The sequence below is a fragment of the Mesoplodon mirus genome, assembly GCF_964341445.2.
Source record: "Mesoplodon mirus genome assembly, chromosome: 13".
Classification (NCBI taxonomy): Eukaryota; Metazoa; Chordata; class Mammalia; order Artiodactyla; family Ziphiidae; genus Mesoplodon; species Mesoplodon mirus.
Window position 1 is genome coordinate 67018184 of NC_138989.1, and position 21366 is coordinate 67039549.

The 21366-nt window shown below is 35.0% G+C and overlaps 1 protein-coding gene across 1 annotated transcript in view; it reads left to right on the plus strand.

The window, feature by feature from the left end:
* Positions 1-19126, plus strand: part of ME2 (malic enzyme 2) — a 57887-nt gene extending 38761 nt beyond the window's left edge. Inside the window, exons 12-16 of the mRNA XM_082640309.1 lie at positions 650-792; positions 6492-6594; positions 13638-13708; positions 14208-14306; positions 18267-19126. Of these exons, the coding sequence (XP_082496435.1) occupies positions 650-792; positions 6492-6594; positions 13638-13708; positions 14208-14306; positions 18267-18434 (584 nt within the window). The 3' untranslated portion in view covers positions 18435-19126. The remainder of the gene's footprint in view (positions 1-649; positions 793-6491; positions 6595-13637; positions 13709-14207; positions 14307-18266) is intronic.
* The last annotated feature ends 2240 nt before the right edge of the window (positions 19127-21366 follow it).

Below are 21366 nucleotides of genomic sequence, written 5' to 3' on the forward strand. Positions count from 1 at the left end.
ACCAGTGGTCCCCAACCTTTTTAGCACTAGGAACCGGTTTCATGGAAGATAATTTTTCCACAGACCAGGGAGGGGGGATGGTTTGGGGATGATTCAAGCATATTACATTTATTGTGCACTTTATTTCTATTATATTACATTGTAATATATAATGAAATAATTATATAGCTCACCATAATGCTGACAGGAGGCAAAGCTCAGGTGGTAATGCGAGCAGTGGGGAACGGCTGTAAATGCAGATGAAGCTTTGCTCCCTCACCCGCCGCTCACCTCCTGATGTGTGGTCCGGTTCCTAACAGGCCACAGACTGGTACCAGGCCGTGGCCCCGGGGTTGGGGACCCCTGTGTTAGACAACAGCTACATGATGGAGGTAGTCTTACACTCTTTTTTTATTGCCCACAATTTACTAAATCTGGGGTAGACAATAAATATTTAAGTGAAAAATTTTAACATTTTATTGTTTCTCTTTTCAGATTTAAGATTGGAATTATCTCAGCAATGCAAAATCTTATCTTTGTAATGGGATAAGCACAGGTCTTATATTTACCTGTGCTTTTGTTTCGTTAAACCTATTATAGAAATGCTATTGAGAAGGTATGTTTTACCTATAAAAAAGTTCCTTTTCTTTCCCCCCTTATTTTATTACAGGAGTTGCAGGAGCTGGCCGACTTTTCACTCCTGGTGTAATCAAAGCCATGGCTGATATCAATGAAAGGCCTATAATATTTGCATTAAGTAATCCTACAGCACAAGCTGAATGCACAGCTGAAGAAGCCTATACACTTACAGAGGTATTTTAATAATAGTATGAATTGGTTATGTCTATTATTTTCCCTCTGTTAGCCTATTAGTTATACATTCTTGAATGATTCTTTTTATGGTTGCTCTAGAGATTACAGCATGTATCCATGGATCATCAAATTCTGATGTAAATTATTGCTTGTATCAATTCTGGAAAGCAGTTACTTTATGTACCCATTTTAACACCCTCAGGCCTTTTGTGCTATTGTTGTGCATTGTAATTCTCTCTATATTTTAAATCCCCAAAGACATTCTTTTTGTTTTAAACAAAAATTATTCATTTAGATTTACCTACATTTTAATATTTTCTATTGCCATTGTGTCCTTCATGCATTCCTGTGCTTCTATCTAGGATTATTTCTTCTACCAGAAGAACTTACTTTAAGTGTGGGTCTGATGAATTCTCTAGATAATTTCTTTATTTTGCCTTCATTTTGAAGGATATTGTTTCACTCTGCATATAAGTCAGAGTTGGTAGATACTTTATTTCAGAACTTTGAATGTATCATTCTTTTGTTTTCGGACTTCTGTTTTCTTTTTGATAGACCATTTTGTCTTCCGTTTTAAGCAGTTTTTCTGCTCTGGACTTAGGTGTGGTTTTCTTTGTATTTATTCCACCTGAGGACTGTAGAACTCCTGAATCTGTGGTTTAATGTCTTTTTGGACACATTCTATCTCTTCTCTTGTAGGACTCCAGTTATGTGAATGTCAAGACTTTTTCACCATATCTAATATGTCTCTTACACTATTTTCTATGTATACCATCCTGTTTGTTCTCTGTGTTTCAATCCTGTGATTTTCTTTGGACTTACCTTCCAGTTTGCATATTCTCTTTTCAGCTGTGCTAAATCTGTTGTTAGGTTCTTAATTTTATTGTATTTTTCACTTGCGGAATTTTATTTCATTCTTTCCATAATTCATTAATTTAGCGTCACAGCCTTAAAATCACGTATTATAAAAATAATCAATTTATAAATACTACTTTCTTGCCCTCACATGTCATGAAATAATTGTTTTTACCCTCTTCACATGTATCTTCACCATCATAGGGCCATTCTTTTGAGTCGTGTGACAGCTCTCTGGAACAAATTTTTACTTTCATCTAAATTGTTTAAAATTTAGCTCTTTTGAATTCTTTGACACTGCCACTGGGTTATATCCCAGTTAAAAGTATCTGCTTATATACCGTTAGGACAGTTCTTTTTCCCTTACTGTTCTGTAGAGATATATTTGTAATCTCCACAATGTAATCACTTTCTGTATTGTTCTTGCAAGTGATCTTTAAGTGACTCCAGGAAGTGATTTTTTTCTTTTAAGTTGGTTACAATGTTGTGTTAATTTCAGGTATATAGCAAAGTGATTCGGTTATATACTTTTTCATTTTTTTGTATTTGTTTCCATTATAGGTTATTACAAGGTGTTGAATATAGTTCCCTGTGCTATACAGTAAATCTTTGTTGTTTAGGAAGTGATTTTTAAAGCCTTGTTTACAGTGATATATAAGAGTAGTAATTGTTAGGTCATACCCTTGAGAAAAATTAATAAATTTTTTGTTTTTGTCTCTATTAAAAGTATTTTATTATGGAAAATTTCAAGCATATACAAAAGTAGAAAGAACAGTATAATTAACTCCCATGTACCAATACCCTGCTTCAAAAGTGATCAACTTATTCCCAATCTTGTTTCTTCTACATCCTACTCACCTTAGATTTTGAAGCCAGTCTCAGACATATCATTTTATTATAAATATTATAGTATATCTCTCAAAAGTTAAGGATTCTTTTAAAAATATAATCGCAGTATTATCACACCTCACAATTTTAACAATATTTTTAAATTACTTATTTGATTCTTTTGTATAGCTTTCAGTTCTCTGCTAAAATTTTGTCTTGTCATTTAATTTCTTGAATGTATGAATCATAATTAAGGTTAATGTCTGATAGTAACAAATATCTCACTCTCTGTGAGTCCATTTCTATTATCTGTCTTTCTTCTTGGTTATCCAGTTCTTGTCTTTTTGTAAACCTAGTTTTACTTCTGTCTTTCACTTCCTTATTGAGTGCTACGTAGTGTGGATGAAGAACAGTAGGAATAATTTGACGCTCGGAATGAAGTTACCTTCCTCCATAGGAGCTTTGCCTTTCCTTTTGGAGGCTGTCAGTCTGGGGCAGCTCCATATAATTCAGCAAGATGTAGTCCATGGGAGGCCTCATCTGTTTACATTTTCTCTTGGGTATGAATCAAAAACCCTGGTATATATATATATTTTTTCTTTTCAGTATCGGGTCTCTCACTGTTGTGGCCTCTCCCATTGCGGAGCACAGGCTCCAGACGCACAGCCTCAGCGGCCATGGCTCACGGGCCCAGCCGCTCCGCAGCATGTGGGATCTTCCCGGACCGGGGCACGAACCCGTGTCCCGTGCATTGGCAGGAGGACTCTCAACCACTGCACCACCAGGGAAGCCCAAACCTGGGGTATTTATCAGCACCCCTCACCCATAGTGGTCTCTGAAGTATACTTTTTCTCTCTCTGTCATCATGAGACTCCTGATAACTTCAGTGCTCAGGCACTCAGCCACAGATTTTCCTTTTGAAATCACTCACCTGAAGGAGGAAAGCTTCAAATGCTGGGCCCGAATACCTTGCTTTCCTCTTTTTTTGGATCTTGACTGTCTCCACCTCCAAGCTCTCCCTATCTTGGTAGCACTCCCACTTCCTTAAAACATATTTTTAATATATTTTATCCAGTTTTTCTCATTGTTACCAGAGGGAGAATTGGTGTGAAACAACCTAGAAGACTATTGCCAAAGTAGAACTCTCAGAACTTTCTGAACTTAATATTCATGCTCTTGATATATTTAGCATTGTTTTTTTCTCATTGTTATAAATTTTATTTTGACACATATATTCTCTCAAAATTCCTTTTGTTTCTATATTGCCACTTTGTGTTAGTCAGAATAAATTCACTTGACTAGTGGCTTCCAACAGTTATAATAATTACTGAAACTTCTAATAATTATTGAAATCTTTTCTTTTGAACTCATCCACAAAGTCAGCATACAGATATATTAAAAAAAAATCAGTCTCTTTAGTATACTGTCTTACTTCTTTACCAAAGAGTGGTATTAATATTAGCTTGATTGCTCATCCTCTTCACCTGTCTTTACTACTTAAAACTAATGGTTATTGCCCCCCAAATTAAATCTTAGTCTTACACAAAGACTAGTTGATAAATATACTCCATGTATTATAGGTCTTGGCATTTCCAAAATATGAAAAATTTAAATGTTTTGGGCAGTAGTAGTATATCAGTAGAAGACTTCAAACATTTAAGAATTTTATTTTTTGAATTAATGTTATTGTAATAGATGTACACCGTTTGAATGAATAAAAATTCCTCAAGGAAACCAGTTTGATGATATACTGTATCAGTTCTAAGATGCAAATTTTCTCACAATTTTTATAACTTTGAAATTGTGTTATCTCTTAAAAATGGTAAAAAGGCATTGTGTCATAGTTTAATTTTACATAATTTTTTTCTTAGTGTTACATAAAATAATGGCATAAATGTATGTATTTGTAGTTACTGCTAAAATTTTAAGTGTCCTTTTGTTTTTGGTGGAGGGATGTCTCAGTGCTAGTCTAACACCCTCTGCTGCTTAGGGAGAAAAATACGTTTAAAAAAAAGTGTTTTCATATTTTAATGGCCAGTTGCTCAAAGAACAAAGAATAGGCTAACCTGGACTTCAGAATGAGAATACTGTTATCATTAAGTTCTTGCCACATTTAAGCTATAGGTTGATTATGAAAGAAGAAGAATTAAAAAAAAAAAAGATGGCCTGTTGTGACCACCTAGAGGGGTGGATTAGGGAGGGGGATGCAAGTTGGGGAGGATATGGGGATATATATACATATAGCTGATTCACTTTGTTATACAGCAGAAACTAATACAACATTGTAAAGCAATTATACTCCAATAAAGATGTTAAAAAAAATGGCCTGGAGAAGATGAACTGCTGTTGAATCTTGCCATTCTAGAGAAGATGCCCAAGATCTTTCTAAATCTCCAAATTTACTGATATCATGAGGATATAACATTTTCCCCATAAAGAGCTATATTGTATAATCCACTTTATAAATCTATTAAAATTAATGGTGGCACAAAAATAATCTATATTATTATATACATTGTGGTAACTCGTATGGCATTAACCGTGATCTTTAAAGAAACAAAATTTTTGTCACAAATAAAACTAGGCTTAGAACAGGTAGAGAATGGTAATAACTATCTGTAGAAAATTCTATAGCTTTCTGGAGTTGTAGGTCCAAGACACTCACCTGGCCCACCACTGGCACAGTTGACTTGCTTCTACACATAAACCTGAGGTCATTTTGAAGTTGAAAGTATGTCTTATAAAAATAATAATTACTACACATGGTAGATCTTCAGGTTGTCCAAAGGGTCAAATTCTTGAGTGCTAAATCCACTAATGCCAAGGGTCTACTATATTTCAAAGAATAATCACTCTTGCTATAATACACATCTGTAGATGTAGGGAAAAGTAAAGCATTATCTAAACACTTAAAATAACTCTGTCAAATGTTTAGGTGTCATGTCATTTTGTGCATCCTACTGTGTGGAGATAGTTCAACTTTCTGTGAATCACCTTTTAACTTCATCTAAGTAGCTGTTTAAACATGACTTCCTTTAGTTATACCTCAAGTATTCCAAGATAAGTAATCCTGTTTGAAAACTATTGTTTTCTTGCCTTTTTTTTTTTTTTTTTTTTTTTTGGTCAGGTAGGGGTGCAACAGATGAAATTTGTGGGGGAAAGTTATGTATAAAGGATTTATAAATTAACCTTCAGGTACTTTTCAATTCCATGGGCACCAAATTCTCTTAGAAATACTGAAGGTGCTAGTAAAATGTATTATATGCTATTATAGAGCACAGTACTAAAATTGATGGATACAACAAATTTGGAGACTTCCTTTTCTTTAACAAGACAACATGCCATGTTTTTCTGTGACTGTGGTTATACCATATGCCTGTTCTATAAACTGCCTATCTGGGGGGCATTGTAGCATAATAGAAAACCATGGGTTTTTAGAGTCATAAAAATCTGGATTTAAATTTAACTGCTACAGTTGTGATGTGTGACTTTTTACAAAGTACTTGGAAATATTTAAGCCTTTGCTTTCTGAGATTTTTTTAAAAATATATATTAGTGAAATGGAGATGATAATCTCATAAGCCTTCTATGTGGGCTAAATTAACTGAGTTAACACATATAAAGCACCTGGTACAGAGCCAGAATCAGCAGATGTACAGTAAATGGTAGCAGTTTAATTTTTGATGTTTTCCCCTCATTCAAAGATGTTTATAGCAGTCTTTATTATTAGGGATGATATTTTTTTGCTGTCTACATTTGTTAAGTTTTAAAGGAAATAGAAGTGTCAGGTTTTAAAGAATTTATTAATGGACTTTTTCAACTTTGAATGCTTGCTATGCATAAAACAAACCTTATTCTAATAAGGATTTGAATGAGAGAATTATGTTATATAGTAAATTACGCCTGTTTTGCAAGTAGTATATTGGTCTACTACAGGGTTTAATTTTGTTTTAATTCACCTCAATTTTCTAGTCCACAGAAAGTAACAAAGTTGAGGTTATTTCATTTCTCAACAGGGAAGATGTTTGTTTGCCAGTGGCAGTCCATTTGAGCCAGTGAAACTCAGTGATGGGCAAGTCTTTACACCAGGTCAAGGAAACAATGTATATATTTTTCCAGGTAAATGCCACCATTATTTATGTTATAGAGTAATCATTAATAATTACATTAAAATTCCTTATGAAATTCTTTAGAATTTAAGATTTAAAAAACAGTGGTATTTACAGGGTTTTGCTATGAATGTACAGGAAAACTCAAGGAATTCAGCAAATCCAACTTGCTCTATTTCTCCTGAAAATTTATTTATTCATACCATTCATTAAATTTGTTTTTATTATAGAAATAAAGTAGTACATGGTTCATAAAAATGCAAAAGGAACAGAATGTTAAAAAATTACTTAAGCTCTTTATCTCTCCTTGGTACCTCCTTATCTATCAGCTATAACCACTGTGGTTTCATTTGAGTTTTTCTGATGGTTACCATCATGACTGGCATATTTATCTCCCTTGATTCTTCCAACTCTAGACTGTGTGAACTTCCAACTGTGAAATCTAAGTAATAGTCCACACGTAATACCTAATACCTCCTAATACCTTGCTTTCTCTCTCTACCTCTCAATTTCTGTTACTACTTTTAGCTTTCCTGTTAGTTACCTTTATATAATAAAGAGCTTTTGTAAGCAATTTAAGACAGTTTTTATTAGCTTGCCACAGTGAAAAATGAAAAAAAAAATCTGGGATTTAGCTTTCTTATATCTTCTTATTTTCTCTCTCAACTATGGTTGGTGATATTCCTACATTGCAGAGAAATTTTTTGAAATTTACATTGTGTTCTGTTGTTTTCCATGTTTTGTCTCTGGATTGATTCTGAAATTACATAACTGTTATTCATGTCTAAACAAGAGTGTGGTTTGATAAATACAGTAGAACCTGCAATTCTAGATCAACAAAATTTTTGACACTCAAAGTCTTTTAAGTGTCAAGTATAATGAATCCTCCTCTAATTTCTCGCCAGCTTCCTTCATTTCATCCTGATCCTGTCCCACAGCAAATCATTTCTGTGGTGCTTCTCTCTTGCCCATGTACACTCTTCGTCTTTGTGTTGGTCTCATTTTTCTGGAATACATCTTTGAATAAGTCTTTTTATGAAGCATGGATGAAAACTGAGTTTTTATATATCTGAAAATGTCTTTATTTTGTTCTCTAGCTTGATGGTTTGGTTGGGTAGAGATTTGTAGATTCAAAGTCATTTTTTGTCAGACCTTTGGAAACATTTCTCCATTCACTTTCAGTGGCCAGGGTTGCTGATGAGAAATCTGGTGTCAATGAGATTCTCATTCCTTTATACCTACTAGCTTTGTCTCCCTAAAAATGTTTCAGTGTTTTCTTTATCTTTAGATTTCTGAAATATTAGTGGGATGCATCCAGGTTTGGGCTTGATTTCCATCTATCATGCATGTCTGCAGGTGGGCCAATTCACTATATTTTCTCTTCCAAAGGATTTTTTGTTCTGTCTTTTCCCCCCCTCATTTCTTTCCTTTCATTATTTCTGTTTTTCCCTTATGGAACTTGTGTTAGACCATGGTCATATCCCTCTGTTGCCCTGACTTGTAACTTTTATTCATATTTTCTTCACCTCTTACCTTTTTTGTTCTATAATATGGGGGATTTCTGTGGTGTTTGTTCATTTATCTGTATCTGTTTTGGTTTCCTTTTTCCTTTTTTTTTTAGCACTTCTAGTGTATGTTTTGTTTCAACAGTCTTTTTTTATTATGGAGAACTTCAAACATATACAAAAGTAGAGGGAATAATGAAATCCCATGTTCCATTCTCCCACTTTTTGGCAGTTATCAATTTGTAACCAGTGTTATTTAATCTATACTCCCACCCACTCTGCCTTCACTGGGTTATTTTAAAGCAAATCAGAGACATCATATAATTTCATTAATAAGTACTTCAGTATGTGTCACTAAAAAAATAATTTTTAAAAAATTAAACATAACCATAATAGTGGTATCACACCAAAGGAAATAAATAATAATTGCTTAATATAATATCATCAACTCAGTAGGTTCAAATATTATTTTTTACTCTCAATACCTTTTCTTGTCATGGAATAACTTTTTAATAGCCACTTTTTTAAAGCTTGCAGCATCCTTTCAGATCTCTCCTGAGAGTTATTAAGATTCTTTTAAATATTTCTTCCTTTGTGCTGTTTATTTTCCAGAAGTTTCTGGTAATCCTTAGTTTATTCATTTTAATGAAAGAATTATGTTGAGTAAAATAGTGTTTTGGTATGAATTTCCTTTGTACTTGTGTCTTTCTCCTTGTGGGCGTCTCCCTGAATAACTGACAGCAGGCTCTAAGATTTTAGGACAGATTTATAGCACACATAGGCTGGCATCAAGGAAGCACGTTTTTATAACTGTTGTTAAAATAAAGATTTTGGGCCTGTGAATATCCTAGTGCACTTTCGTCCTTTTTCTAGTGCACTTTCCTCCTTTTCCCCCAGCAGAATGGTTGTGTAGAGTTCCGTTCTGCTTGTCTCTTGAGATCTAGCATCTGTAACAGAAACTCTGCCATCACTGAGAACTCTGCCATCACTTGTAGAACTTGATAATGTTCAAAATCAGTCTGTTCCATCCAACAATATTTCTCTGGCATAAAGACCATGAAAAGAATACTTTTCTGTTGATTTTAACAAAGCCATTTTTAATATCGTATTTGACTAACAGAGAATTTGGCAGTTGATTACTTTTATATAACATTTCAATGTTCTAACTTTATTAATAACAGTTATTAGGACTATAAATATAGACAAAAGAATGACTTGGTAGCAGAGGTTAAAATGGGCTTAGAAACAGGATTGGCCAAAAGAACGATCAAAAAGCAGATAAAAACTCAAGGCTTTGGAAATGTTTGAATTACCTACTCCAGCAATTATACTTGGATGAACAACACAATTAAAACCTAAAAGGGCCAGAGCCTTCCTAATCAAGAAGAAGTGACCTAGAGGTAAAGCTGTGCTTTTCATGGAGAGAGGTCAAGAGTTGGAGTCTGGCACCTGTAAAGGATGGGATGCTAGTGAGCCACCTCCCACTTTGGGCTGAAACCTTAAAGGACTATACCTTGGAGTGTGGGTATAGTTTGCACTTGAGGTGATCTAGAAAACCTCAAGCCTTTGTTTTGGCCTACCAGTGCCCACAAGTGCCTGGCAGAAGCAAGCAGAAGTCTTCTCTGGTACAAGATAACACTATCCTATTCCTCAAGTTACTTTTACAAATAAATTTTCAAATACAACCCTAGTTAAGAAATAAAAGATAATGAAGCACATAAAGAGACAAGCCAACACAAGCCGAAGTAGCAGATACAACAAAAAGAAAACTCTGGAACTCTAAATATCAGACAAGTGCTATGAAACAAATGCGCTTATTCTGTTTATGGGATAAAAGCCAAGCTTGAAAAATTAAGCCAAGTAACACTAAATTCTACAATTGAAAAATACAATAAATTAAGAACTCAGTAAATGAGGCTTATAACAGATTAGACCAAAGGAAATTAATAAACTGGAAGATAGGCCAGAAGAAACGATCCAGAGACCAAAAAAGGGGGAAAATATAGAAAAACAGATATATACCGTTAATTGATATACATTTAATTGAGGTCACAGAGGAAGATGAGAGTAAGTGAAGCAGAGGCAATATTTACAGGCCTCATGGCTGAGAACTGACAGATGACATCACTACACAATACTCAGGAAGCTCAGTGAAATCCACATGGGATAAGTAAAAAGAAATCTACATCCAGTAACATCCTTGTGAGGCTTCAGCAAACAACAACAAAGAGAAGACTGAATTCAGCCAGAGCAAAAAGATTTCCTTCAAAGGAATAATTGTCAGGCCAACTGACTTCTCAAGGGCAACAAGATGCCAAAAGACAGTGGAGTGACCTGTGTGAGTGGCTTCTACAAAATACTTGTGAAGCTAGAGCTCATTACACAGTGAAAAGCCCCTTCAAGGATTAAAACAAAATGAAGGGGCTTCCCTGGTGGCGCAGTGGTTGAGAGCCCGCCTGCCGATGCAGGGAACACGGGTTCGTGCCCTGGTCCGGGAAGATCCCACATGCCGCGGAGCGGCTGGGCCCATGAGCCATGGCCGCTGAGCCTGCGCGTCCAGAGCCTGTGCTCCGCAATGGGGGAGGCCACAACAGTGAGAGGCCCAAGTAAAGAAAAAAAAAAAAAAAAAAAAAAAGAAGATATTTTCAGAAAAGGAAAAAAACAGGATTCACCATCTGCGGACATGTAAGAAAGGAAAGTAAATTCTAAAGAGTATTCCTTAGGCAAAAGACAAGTATTCCCAGCTAGAAGCTCAGAGATGTAGGAAAGAATGAAGAGCAAAGAAAGTTGTGAATATTTGAGTATTCAAATATTCAAATATTAAACATTAGGAACGTTTTATGTGTAGGGCAAAACAATAATGACGTGGGATTTTGAAAGATATAGAGACAAGATTAAAAGGCACAACAATAATACCTTATTGGTTACATAGAGTTAAACTGTTCGGAGAAACTTCCATTTTCTGGCAGGAGGGAAAACTAAAAATTAACATGAAACTTCGATCAGAATGCATGTTATAAATTTTAAGATAACCACTAGAAGACTAGAAGAACTTCCAAACTATGATAAGAGAATATTAGGGGAGGAAATGAAATGACTTTTCTTTTTTAATCCAAAAGGCAAGAAAGAATAGGAAAGGGAATATGGAATAGACAAACGTAAGAAGACAATAGATTTTGCCCCAAACATTTAATTAACTACATTAAACGTAGATGGAATGAATACTCAACTTAAAAAAAATTATCTAGAGGCTGGATTAAAATAATGAAGCTATTAACCACCATAATCCTCTTCCCATCCCTGAGTAACTGAGTTACCATACTTCCCCACTCTGGCCAAAGACTGCTGGGATACTCTTTGAATAGTGTGAAACCCGAATAGGGTTTGCCATATTTGTGCTCATAGCAATCAATTTTTTAAGTTCCTAACTCTTACATATGAGAAACACTCAAAGAAAGGGATTTTAAGGAAAATCCCTTATATGAACAGTTTATTTCATAAAAGAAACTAAATAGACAAACAGAAAAAAGCAGTTTAGGAAAAAACAGATTATGTGGGGAAATGGAATGTTAAAAAAAAACTATCAATATCCTCATGGAGACAAATATTCCAGACACAAGACAGAATTTTATTTTTAAAAAATTAGAAAACAAAAATGAGCTCTGGAAAATGAGAAGTTCAGTAGAAGGATTATAAGAAAAAGTTGAAGAAGTCATCTGGAAATAGAGCAAAGATCAGAGGATGGAAAATAAAGAAAAGAAAATTAGAGGACTAGTCCAGGAGGTACAATATCAGAAAGTAGAAATTTCAGGGAGAGAGAACAGAAAAGTGGAGGAAAGGAAATTATCAAAGACTTCATGAACATTTCCCCAAATTGCAAGACCCAAATTTCCAGATAGGAAGGGCCCACCTACCAAGTGCCAAATATGGTGGGCGAAAGTAATGCACCTCAAGGCACACATTGTGAAATTACAGAACATTAGGTACAAAGAAAGATCCTACATCCAGAGATGCAGCAAAAAGATAATTGTTGAAAAAGGATCTGGAGCCAAGTTGGCACCAGACTTCTCACCAACAATGCCGGAAGCTGTGAGGTATTGAAATAATACCTTACAATTCTGAAGGAAAATTATTTCCAAACTAGAATTTTAAGCCCAGACAAACTATCAAATAAAGTGGAAGGTAGTAAAAACATGTGTGTGCGTGTGTGTGTGTGTGTGTGTGTGTGTGTTGGGGTGCTGGCGGGGGCTCTTCAAAAATGCAAGATTTCCAGAAATGTATCTCCTATGCACTGTTTTTCAGAAAACCACTGGAGAATATATCCTACCCAAAAAAGGGAGTAACAAAAATCCTAGGAAGAAGTGAAATTTAGGAAATGGACTCAACTTAGAAGCAAAGGGAATCCCCATGAAGATGAAGAGAGTTTCCAGGATGATAGCTCCATATCTGGAATGGAGAGCAACCAAGCCAGATTGGAGTTTCAGCAGAGATTTATTCTCGAGGATGAAATTAGAGAAATGTGAAATAGCTGAAATTACTAGATGATTTAGACAACTAAATGAATAAGTGTCTCAGCATGAAGTAATTTTAAGTACCAAAAAATCAAAGGCAAAAGCAGGACAATAACTTTAGGGAAAACAAAAAGGCAGAAGAGGAAAAGTTAGGATATAATGTTAATACACAGCTCAGCTGTGAAGATCACTTATGAAGTCATAATAATATAAACACTGAACACTGATTCAACCAAAATTATGCTCTAACTATATTGGTAAGAGGGCTGGAAATGTGCAAGAAAGCTAAATACTTATTTCCAACAGGAAGGAGTCGGTGATCTCCAAAACTAAAAATCAGTCAGAAGAAATAGAAGCAAGCTGTGAGAGAGAGAAATACTAAAATAGTCAGCTAAAAGAATTAAAAGTAGTTACTTCTGTAGAGCAAGAAATGGAGGATTAGAGATGGACTGGGAATTGATTTTTTTTAAGTCAGTATCAACATTTTAAAAAAATATTTATTTATGTATTTTTGGCTGCGTTGGGTCTTAGTTGCAGTGCACGGGCTCTCCCTTGTGGCGCATGGCTTTCTCTCTAGTTGTGGTGCGTGGGCTCAGTAGTTGTGGTGCATGGGCCTAGTTGCCCCGCAGAATGTGGGATCTTAGTTCCCCAACCAGGGATCAAACCCCCATTCCCTGCATTGGAAGGCGGATTCTTAACCACTGGACCACCAGTGAAGTCCCAGGAATTTATGTTTTTGTAACAACTGTTGATGAATTGTATGCATTTGTAATTTTGATAAATGTGAAAACTAAATTGAGAAAAGCCATTTGATATTTCTAAAATTATTTCTTCTAATAAGTAAGAATTATAGCAGTTAAAGATCACTTAATTTTAGTGCTCAGATTTCTGTTTTCTCTTGACCTCTTCATTTTTTGAAGGGGCTGTTTGGGGTAGGGGTGGGTTACCATTAATTTGCTCTAAATCTAGGAACTTATTTGGCTACTTTCATAATTGGAAGTGACCTTACTACGTAAACTATTTAAAATGTATTCCAGGTGTGGCTTTAGCTGTTATTCTCTGTAACACCCGGCATATTAGTGACCATGTTTTCCTAGAAGCTGCAAAGGTAAATGTTTTAAATATTGTTTGGTTATTTTATAAAGGATGAATTATAAAGCTGAATGGATCTTAAAAACAGAGAGAGAATGGGTTAAATCTGCCTTATGAGTGGAAAGGAAGTTACTCATCCGTTGCTTTTTTGATTTACCTTCTACTTCTGCATAAAATTAATTTATCATTTTTCCAGTGTTGGATTGTAAGCTATGAATCTTTTCATAAATACTGTACCTGTATTATACATATCTGAAAGTTACATAATTGTGACAGCATAGGTAAAATGTCTTTAAATCTGATTTTTAAAAAAGTCTTTAAATCCGGTTATTTCTTTAGTATTTAATGGTAAACAGTTTTAATTTCTGCAGTGGTTTAAGTGTATTCCTGCTAGAAATAAGGAAAACATGTTACCTGTATTATTCTTTGCTCCCCCAACCCTTCCCCCATTTTATTAGCCCTCATTATTCTGTTATTTAAGCAAACAAAAGTGAAATTCTTTTTTTTCTCTTCAGGCTCTGACAAGTCAATTGACGGATAAAGAGCTAGCTCAGGGGAGACTTTACCCGCCACTTGCTAATATTCAGAAAGTTTCTATTAACATTGCTATTAAAGTAAGTAATAATTTATACCTCTTCACATAAACTTTAATGGTGTTTTCTTCATGCAAGTAACACAAGTTCATTAGAGAAAAATCAGAAACATTTAGAGGGTGCAAAGAAGAAATTTTAGGTTGCTCATATTCTTACTACAGAATATAACTCGCATTTGTTGCCTTCTATTGTTTTTTCTTCCCAAACACATAATAAAAATGCACACACATGCAGTCACCTGTGCCTGTTTATAAAATTGGTTTCTCATTGCAGTTTTTTCCACTTAATATATTGTAAGCCTTTCCCCAGGTAAATCAATAATAATTCTCATGATCACTAATGCTTCATGGAATTCTCTTTGTTATATCATAGTTTGCTTAACTATTTCTCTATTTTGGGGGGCATTTAAGCATCTTTCGTTTTGTTAGAAATAATATTGTAGTGAACATCCTTAGATAAGTCTTTATGTGCATTTGTAATCGTTTTTTCTTAAGATAAATTTCTTATCCTAAGAACAAAAGGATTAACATGCTAAGGCCTCTGATACACATTGCCAAATGATTCTTGAGAAAAAAAGTATTGTTTTACCTTGCCCCTGTTAGATATGAGTGTATCTGTTTTCCCATACCTCTGCCAATATATATATTTTTAATTTTGCATATAATTTTTATTTAAAACACTTACTTTATTAAATTGAAGAATTTTTTTTGTTTTTATTGAACAATAGGACTCCTTCCATATTTGTCTTTTACTTTCTAACACTGTGCTCTTAAAATATTAAGGGTAATGTTCCTTCTGTTTTGTGTGGTGCAGGTATTTTCCCATTTGTCATTTATTTTAACTTGTTTGACATGCCATTTTCACAAGGTTTTTTAATGGAATGATCTATTTTATGGATTGTTTCCTCACCTCCTATGAATGTTAGCGCTTTCTCCCACTCCAAAATCATAAATATCTATCTGCATTTTCTAATAACTTAAAACTTTTAATCCCTCTGAGATTTTAGTGTGTGATGTGAGACAGAGAAACATTTTTTCCTGAATAGTTAACCAGTTGCCCCAGCACCAACTGATTGGGAATGTTCCTTTTGTTAACATAAAAACCTTGATTTATTTGCTAAGAGTCTGTTCCTGACCATATTTGCCTATTATTAGGCACTGTTTTAACTTAATAATGTGTACTATTTGATACTACACATTATACATGCTAAAACCATCATTAGGGTTTTTCAGTATTTTCTTGTCCTGAACTGTTTATTCTTTTGGATGAATTTTTGTATCAGTTTTTTGAATTTAAAGAAAACCCTGCAAACTGTGTATGAAACTGTCATATTTATAAATGAAGTTGATGAAATTGAGTCTTTCTGTATTGACTCTTCCTTATTCAATCTCTCTCTCCACTTATTAAGGTTTTTTCCTTCTTTTTTAAGTTTTTCAATATAATTTGTTGTTTTCTTCATCTAAATGTGGCATGTCTCCTGTTATTTTCCAAGATATTCAGAAATGTTGTTATCCTTTAAAATAACGTTTTTTCTTTCCATGTATATGTCCTCACTGGTCATTTCTAATATATAGGGAAGGTATTAATATTTATGAATTTATTTGATAACAGGTTTCTTTGTTGAACAATCCTAATTCTTTTCGTAGTTTCTCAGTTAAGTCTTTTGGAATTGTTGAGTTGTGAATCATCTGCAAATAAGTTTTTTTTTTTTAATGTATAGTTCATTTTTCCCTATCTTACTAAATTAGTTGCTACTTAAAATCAGTTTTAAACAATTGGGTTGATAAGAGCATCCTTGTATTTTAATAAGGATTGAAATAAGTATTTTAAAAATATTTTTGAAGAAGTAGGCTTCTATTTGTACTATTTACTAAGATTTTCTTAAATATCTGGATTAGACGTGGAATTTATCAACCACACTTTCAACTTGTATCCTGATGATCATAAGATTTTACCCCTTTGACTAATAATGTTATTGTTACATTATATTAATACTCATAAACTAAGCAAAGATTGGGAATTGGTAAAGGATGATATGTTTAGGAAATAACCAATTCATTTGATTGTGGAGTCTAAGGTATAGATAGGAAAAAGGCATTAGATAAGATTTGAAGTTATTTTAAGACCAGCTTGTACAGATACACAAATGCCAGACTAAGGAACCAGAATACCTTACTATTGTAAAACAACTGAAGAATTTAGAGCCCAGAATTAGGATGAATAGAGTTCAACTTGAGAATTATAGGATATTACAGGTGGGACAGACTTTGGGAGGTATCAGTTGGTTAGATTACTGGTGTGTCCACATGAAAGGTAGTACATGGGGACATAGAAGGAGATCTGTGCTGGGGTTGGTATAGGAGCAGAGCCCCCAGGATCGTCTCTCTTCCCCCTCCTTCTCCGGTGAGCCAAGGGATCAGGTGAGCAGACAGTGCTGTGTACCTGCCGCCCAGCACCCCCCACAGCCACTGGGCAGCCCCATACAGTCACCAGTCACCTGCTGCATGCCTGCTTGATCAAGGAGGACTCCCTCCCATCTCAGGCCTTGCCCACAGTCTTCTCTGTGGGTACAGATGTGTTTCCTACAACAGACTGGACAATACAGTTGACCCTTGAACAATGCGGAAGTTAATGGCCGACCCTCTGCGCAGTCGAAAATCTACATATAACTTTACTGTCGGCCCTCAGTTTTCCGAGGTTCCGCATCCACAGATTCAACCAACTGGGGATCACGTAGTGTATATTTAGTGAAAGAAATTCACATTTAAGTGGACCTGCACAGTTCAAACCCATGTTGTTCAAGGGAATTCTGTCTCAAAATATAGTGAGGTTAAACTCCTAAGACCTAGGACTATCTTTAATAACCATCATTTTTCTTTAAATTTTTCTTTTAGAATACTGAAATAAACTCTAATAGTAGTCACCATTTGGAACGGGAATTAGAGGAGGAGAAAGACATAATTGTTTGATTTTTTTTTTACCATGTATCACTGTATTGTTTTAAAGTTAAAATTAAACCATAACTTGAGAACTTAACTAGATGACAGGCACCGTGCTACCCTGTGAGGAAGCTCTTCATACTACCCCATCTTACATCAAAACAGAGAGTCAGAGGCTTTATCTTCACCACCAGTCATTGTGTGTGGCTTGCCACAAAGATCAGAAATTCATTCAAGCCAGTTTAGGTGGGAAGTAACCTAGCTTAACTGTTTAGGGTCTGGGACCTAGGATCAGAATGCTTTGGGTTTGAAACAACAGTTCTCACTTTAAATAGCTTGGGCAAGTTACTTAAACTCCTCAAACTTTGGTGTTCTCATGTATAAAATGAGAATAATAATAGTACTTGTCTCCTAGGGTTCTTGGGAGGATTAAATGAGATACCCACATAAAGCACATAGAACATGCCTGGCACTCAGTGATGGTGGTGGCGAGTTGCCATGTATAGGTTCTAGCCCTAACTTTACTTGACCTTACAGTTCTAGTGTCCAACACCTGATTTATAATAATTTCTATGTCTTTTAATTCAAATTCTAGACGAAAAACATCTGGCTCACTTTGGGTTAGATTTTCACCCTAGTCCAGTCAGCTATGACTAGGAAGTAGAGTCTCCTACACACGGTCTCAGCAGGGCAGTGGGGAGGGACACAGGCGGGGCAGGCTACCAAGTAGGTCTGCTGGACCAACACACGGTAGAGCTTAAAATTATTGAAGTATTAAGGAAATGCTGATAATAATCCGGCGGGGGGGGGGGACTTTAAAGTCACTTTAAAACATATTGAACTTATGGTGAGAGTGCAGATGTTTTTATCTTAACTTTTAATAGTTTGTGAATGTCTTGAAGTGAGTCAAAGTAATGTTATTTTTTATTATGAAAAAAAACCCGCCATTCTTCTAAATTCATTACTTTGTATTTTAATAATAGTTTTTCTCTTAAATGTGTTAATACTCAGAGTCTACACAGTAATCTTTTGTATTTTTCAGGTTACAGAATATCTATATGCTAATAAAATGGCTTTCCGATACCCGGAACCTGAGGACAAGGCCAGATACATTCGAGAAAGAATATGGCGAAGTGAATACGATTCCATGCTGCCGGATGTGTACGATTGGCCAGAGCCTGCGTCACGCCCTCCACCAACAACGGAATAGAAGCACACCACTGATAAACACTTTCCATGCTTCAAGGACTCCTTTCTTCAGACAAAAAGAGAGGACGTTCTCAAATTTATGGTTTTTTCTGTGTTTTATTCTCCCCTACCACTTTGCTTATTTTTTCCCATGAATCTCCACTTCTGTACAGGATGGACCTGTTGACTACATTGTTAATGCCCACCTGCACCCTGAAATCAGATGACCGTAATGCTTTCATTCTGATTTGTAGCTCATACCGCATCAGAGACATTAAAAATGTACTTGTGAATGTCTTCACTTGTGCTCCTGTTCACTCTTGCCAAAGTATTTGCTATTTACTATTATGGCTAATCATCTTCTCTCACCCAGTTCTTTTAGGGCTACTAAAATAGAAATTTACTTCTGTGGATATGAGTACAGAATTTTGGGAAGAAGCCAAATTTATCCAAATTCTCAGGACAAATTGTCAGTATCTAAAAATGTCCTTTTATTTCTGCTTCATTTTACCTTCATGCTCTGAAATTCCTTTTCAGTAGATAGATGAGGACAAATCTACTCTATTATGTATTTTCTGGGACTAAACTAAGGCTTAACTATAACGTGGGAGAAATGGGAAGTACTGCTGCCTTTAGACAAATAAACTAGTCATTGTTTTCAACAGTGTATAAAAATCTCAGTGTAACTTTTTAAAATAAATATCTTAAATTTAATTGCTTCAATTTTGCTATTTTATTGCCCAACAAGAAATTTAGGTTTGGTTATTATGAAAAACACATATTTTCATTTTCTTCTAGATGATTCTAAAGAAGGGGGTATAGGATACCTGATGCATAAATTATGATTTTTGACAGCGTGTGACCTAACAGATTAGCCATGTTTCACATCTAAATGAGTCATATTTAGACTCATCTATGAGTCTATACCCTTATTCCAGTAGTGATGCTCTTTATTACTTGAGATAATTTTGGAATGTTCATATGATACATTCCTTTAACTGTCGTTAGTAGTGACAACTCTTTCTCCATTGAAGATAGATTTAATTGTTTGAAACCACCAAAATTAATTTAGAGCTAAGTGGGAATGAATAAAGTAGGTGTTCAGACCAGTAAATGTCATTTTTAATCCCAGTAAAATGGGTAATAACTGGCTAGTGAGACCAGTTTTTTTACGTGGTTTACACATTGGAGAGTTCCTAAAGAACAATCCCAAACATTTTGAGAAGTAGTATTGCTATATATGAGCCTAACATAGTTTGCTTTGGGGGAACAAACAAAAATGCCCATTCTAGAATATTAACTACAAAAAATTATTTATAGCTACATATCAGTGTGCACATTATTTTATATTTCCCTCCACAGTCCTTGATACGTTAGATGTGATATTCTGTAGGGAGATAAAAAGGCTTCATTTTTATGTTCCTGTCTCCTTTTACCTATAGGTAGAGATTGATTCACAATAATTTTGAATATATTTCAGTGTTTTTAAGAATGCTCGAAATAGCATTGCCATTTGGAGTATGGGAAAATGCAGTTGATTAAATCCACTTAACAGATGAGTAAAGTCAGAGGTATATTATATCATCTGTTTTGTAAAAAAAGCAATCAGGTCACAATTTGTTTTTTTCAATTAAGGATGAAAGGTTTATGTTTTTCATATTACCTTTGTCAAAACAAAATCATCCACAAAAATATTTTCTGTGAAATCTTGATTTTAGTTTAACATTACAGGTAAAATAATTACAGACCTGTTTTTCACCTAATGCTTATTGAAGACAGGAAAATGTAGAATTAAAGTAATTTTACTAAGATGTTTGCTTATTAAATATGCCTAATACAGTATACATGGAAATTAAAATTATTTTAAGGAAAAGACAAGGCCAAATGGCATATAGCCTGCTTACTTAAATAAGACAGAAATCATATTTATACTTTAGAAGCGACTTATGTGTTATTTACCAACCAGTATTTTAAGAAGTAACAATTTTTTGGATATAAATTAAAATGTTTTAGTATATAAGCTAAGAATACAGGCAGGAACTAACTATCAGCATGGTGGGAAGGGAGATGGCAAAATGGCAGCAAATTGGAAAAGAAATGGACCTTCTATGGAAACTTTTACCTAGAGAAAAGGTAATTAATTTGAAAAACAGCAATGGACAGCCATTTTTATTCTTTTGAAAAAAGAAGAAATTCTATAGATTAGTCTGTCAAATTATTTAGTGGGAAAAGTGAGAATACATATTTTTCTAATCTGAGACCACCACCTGTACTGTGAAATAAATTGGATAACTAATGAGGGTAAGGTTTATTGACTATAATGGGAAAAGTGTTAAAGATTTTGGTTAAAACTTTCTTAAGGGATGGATTCTTTTTTTTTTTACATCTTTATTGGAGTATAATTGCTTTACAATGTTGTGTTAGTTTCTGCTTCATAACAAAGTGAATCAGTTATACATATGTTCCCATATCTCTTCCCTCTTGCGTCTCCCTCCCTCCCACCCCTCTAGGTGGTCACAAAGCACCAAGCTGATCTCCCTGTGCTATGCGGCTGCTTTTAAGGGATGGATTCTTAACCAGGAAGTTGCCACCAAGTCACTGTGAAGCTTTAAAATGCAGATGCCTCTGCCCCCTCCCTTTAAGGCCCCCTGGACCACCTGGAGCAGGGCTGTGGCAGGTGTATTTTCAGTAGGTCCCCAGGTGATTCTGATGCACACACTTCCCCTCCCCTCCCAATCACTGTCTTAAAGTGGATGTCCAAATCATGTGGAGAGCTAACTAATTCCTCCTGCTGATGCGGTGGGTCTGGGGTGGGGCCTGAGATTCTGCATTTCTGACAAGCTCCCAGGTGATGCCCATGCTGCTGGTATAGAGAGCACACTGAGTGGCACTGCTCCAGCGTACTGAGTGTGGGGTGCATTTAAGTTTAGTGCTCAGATAGTATATACTTTCTA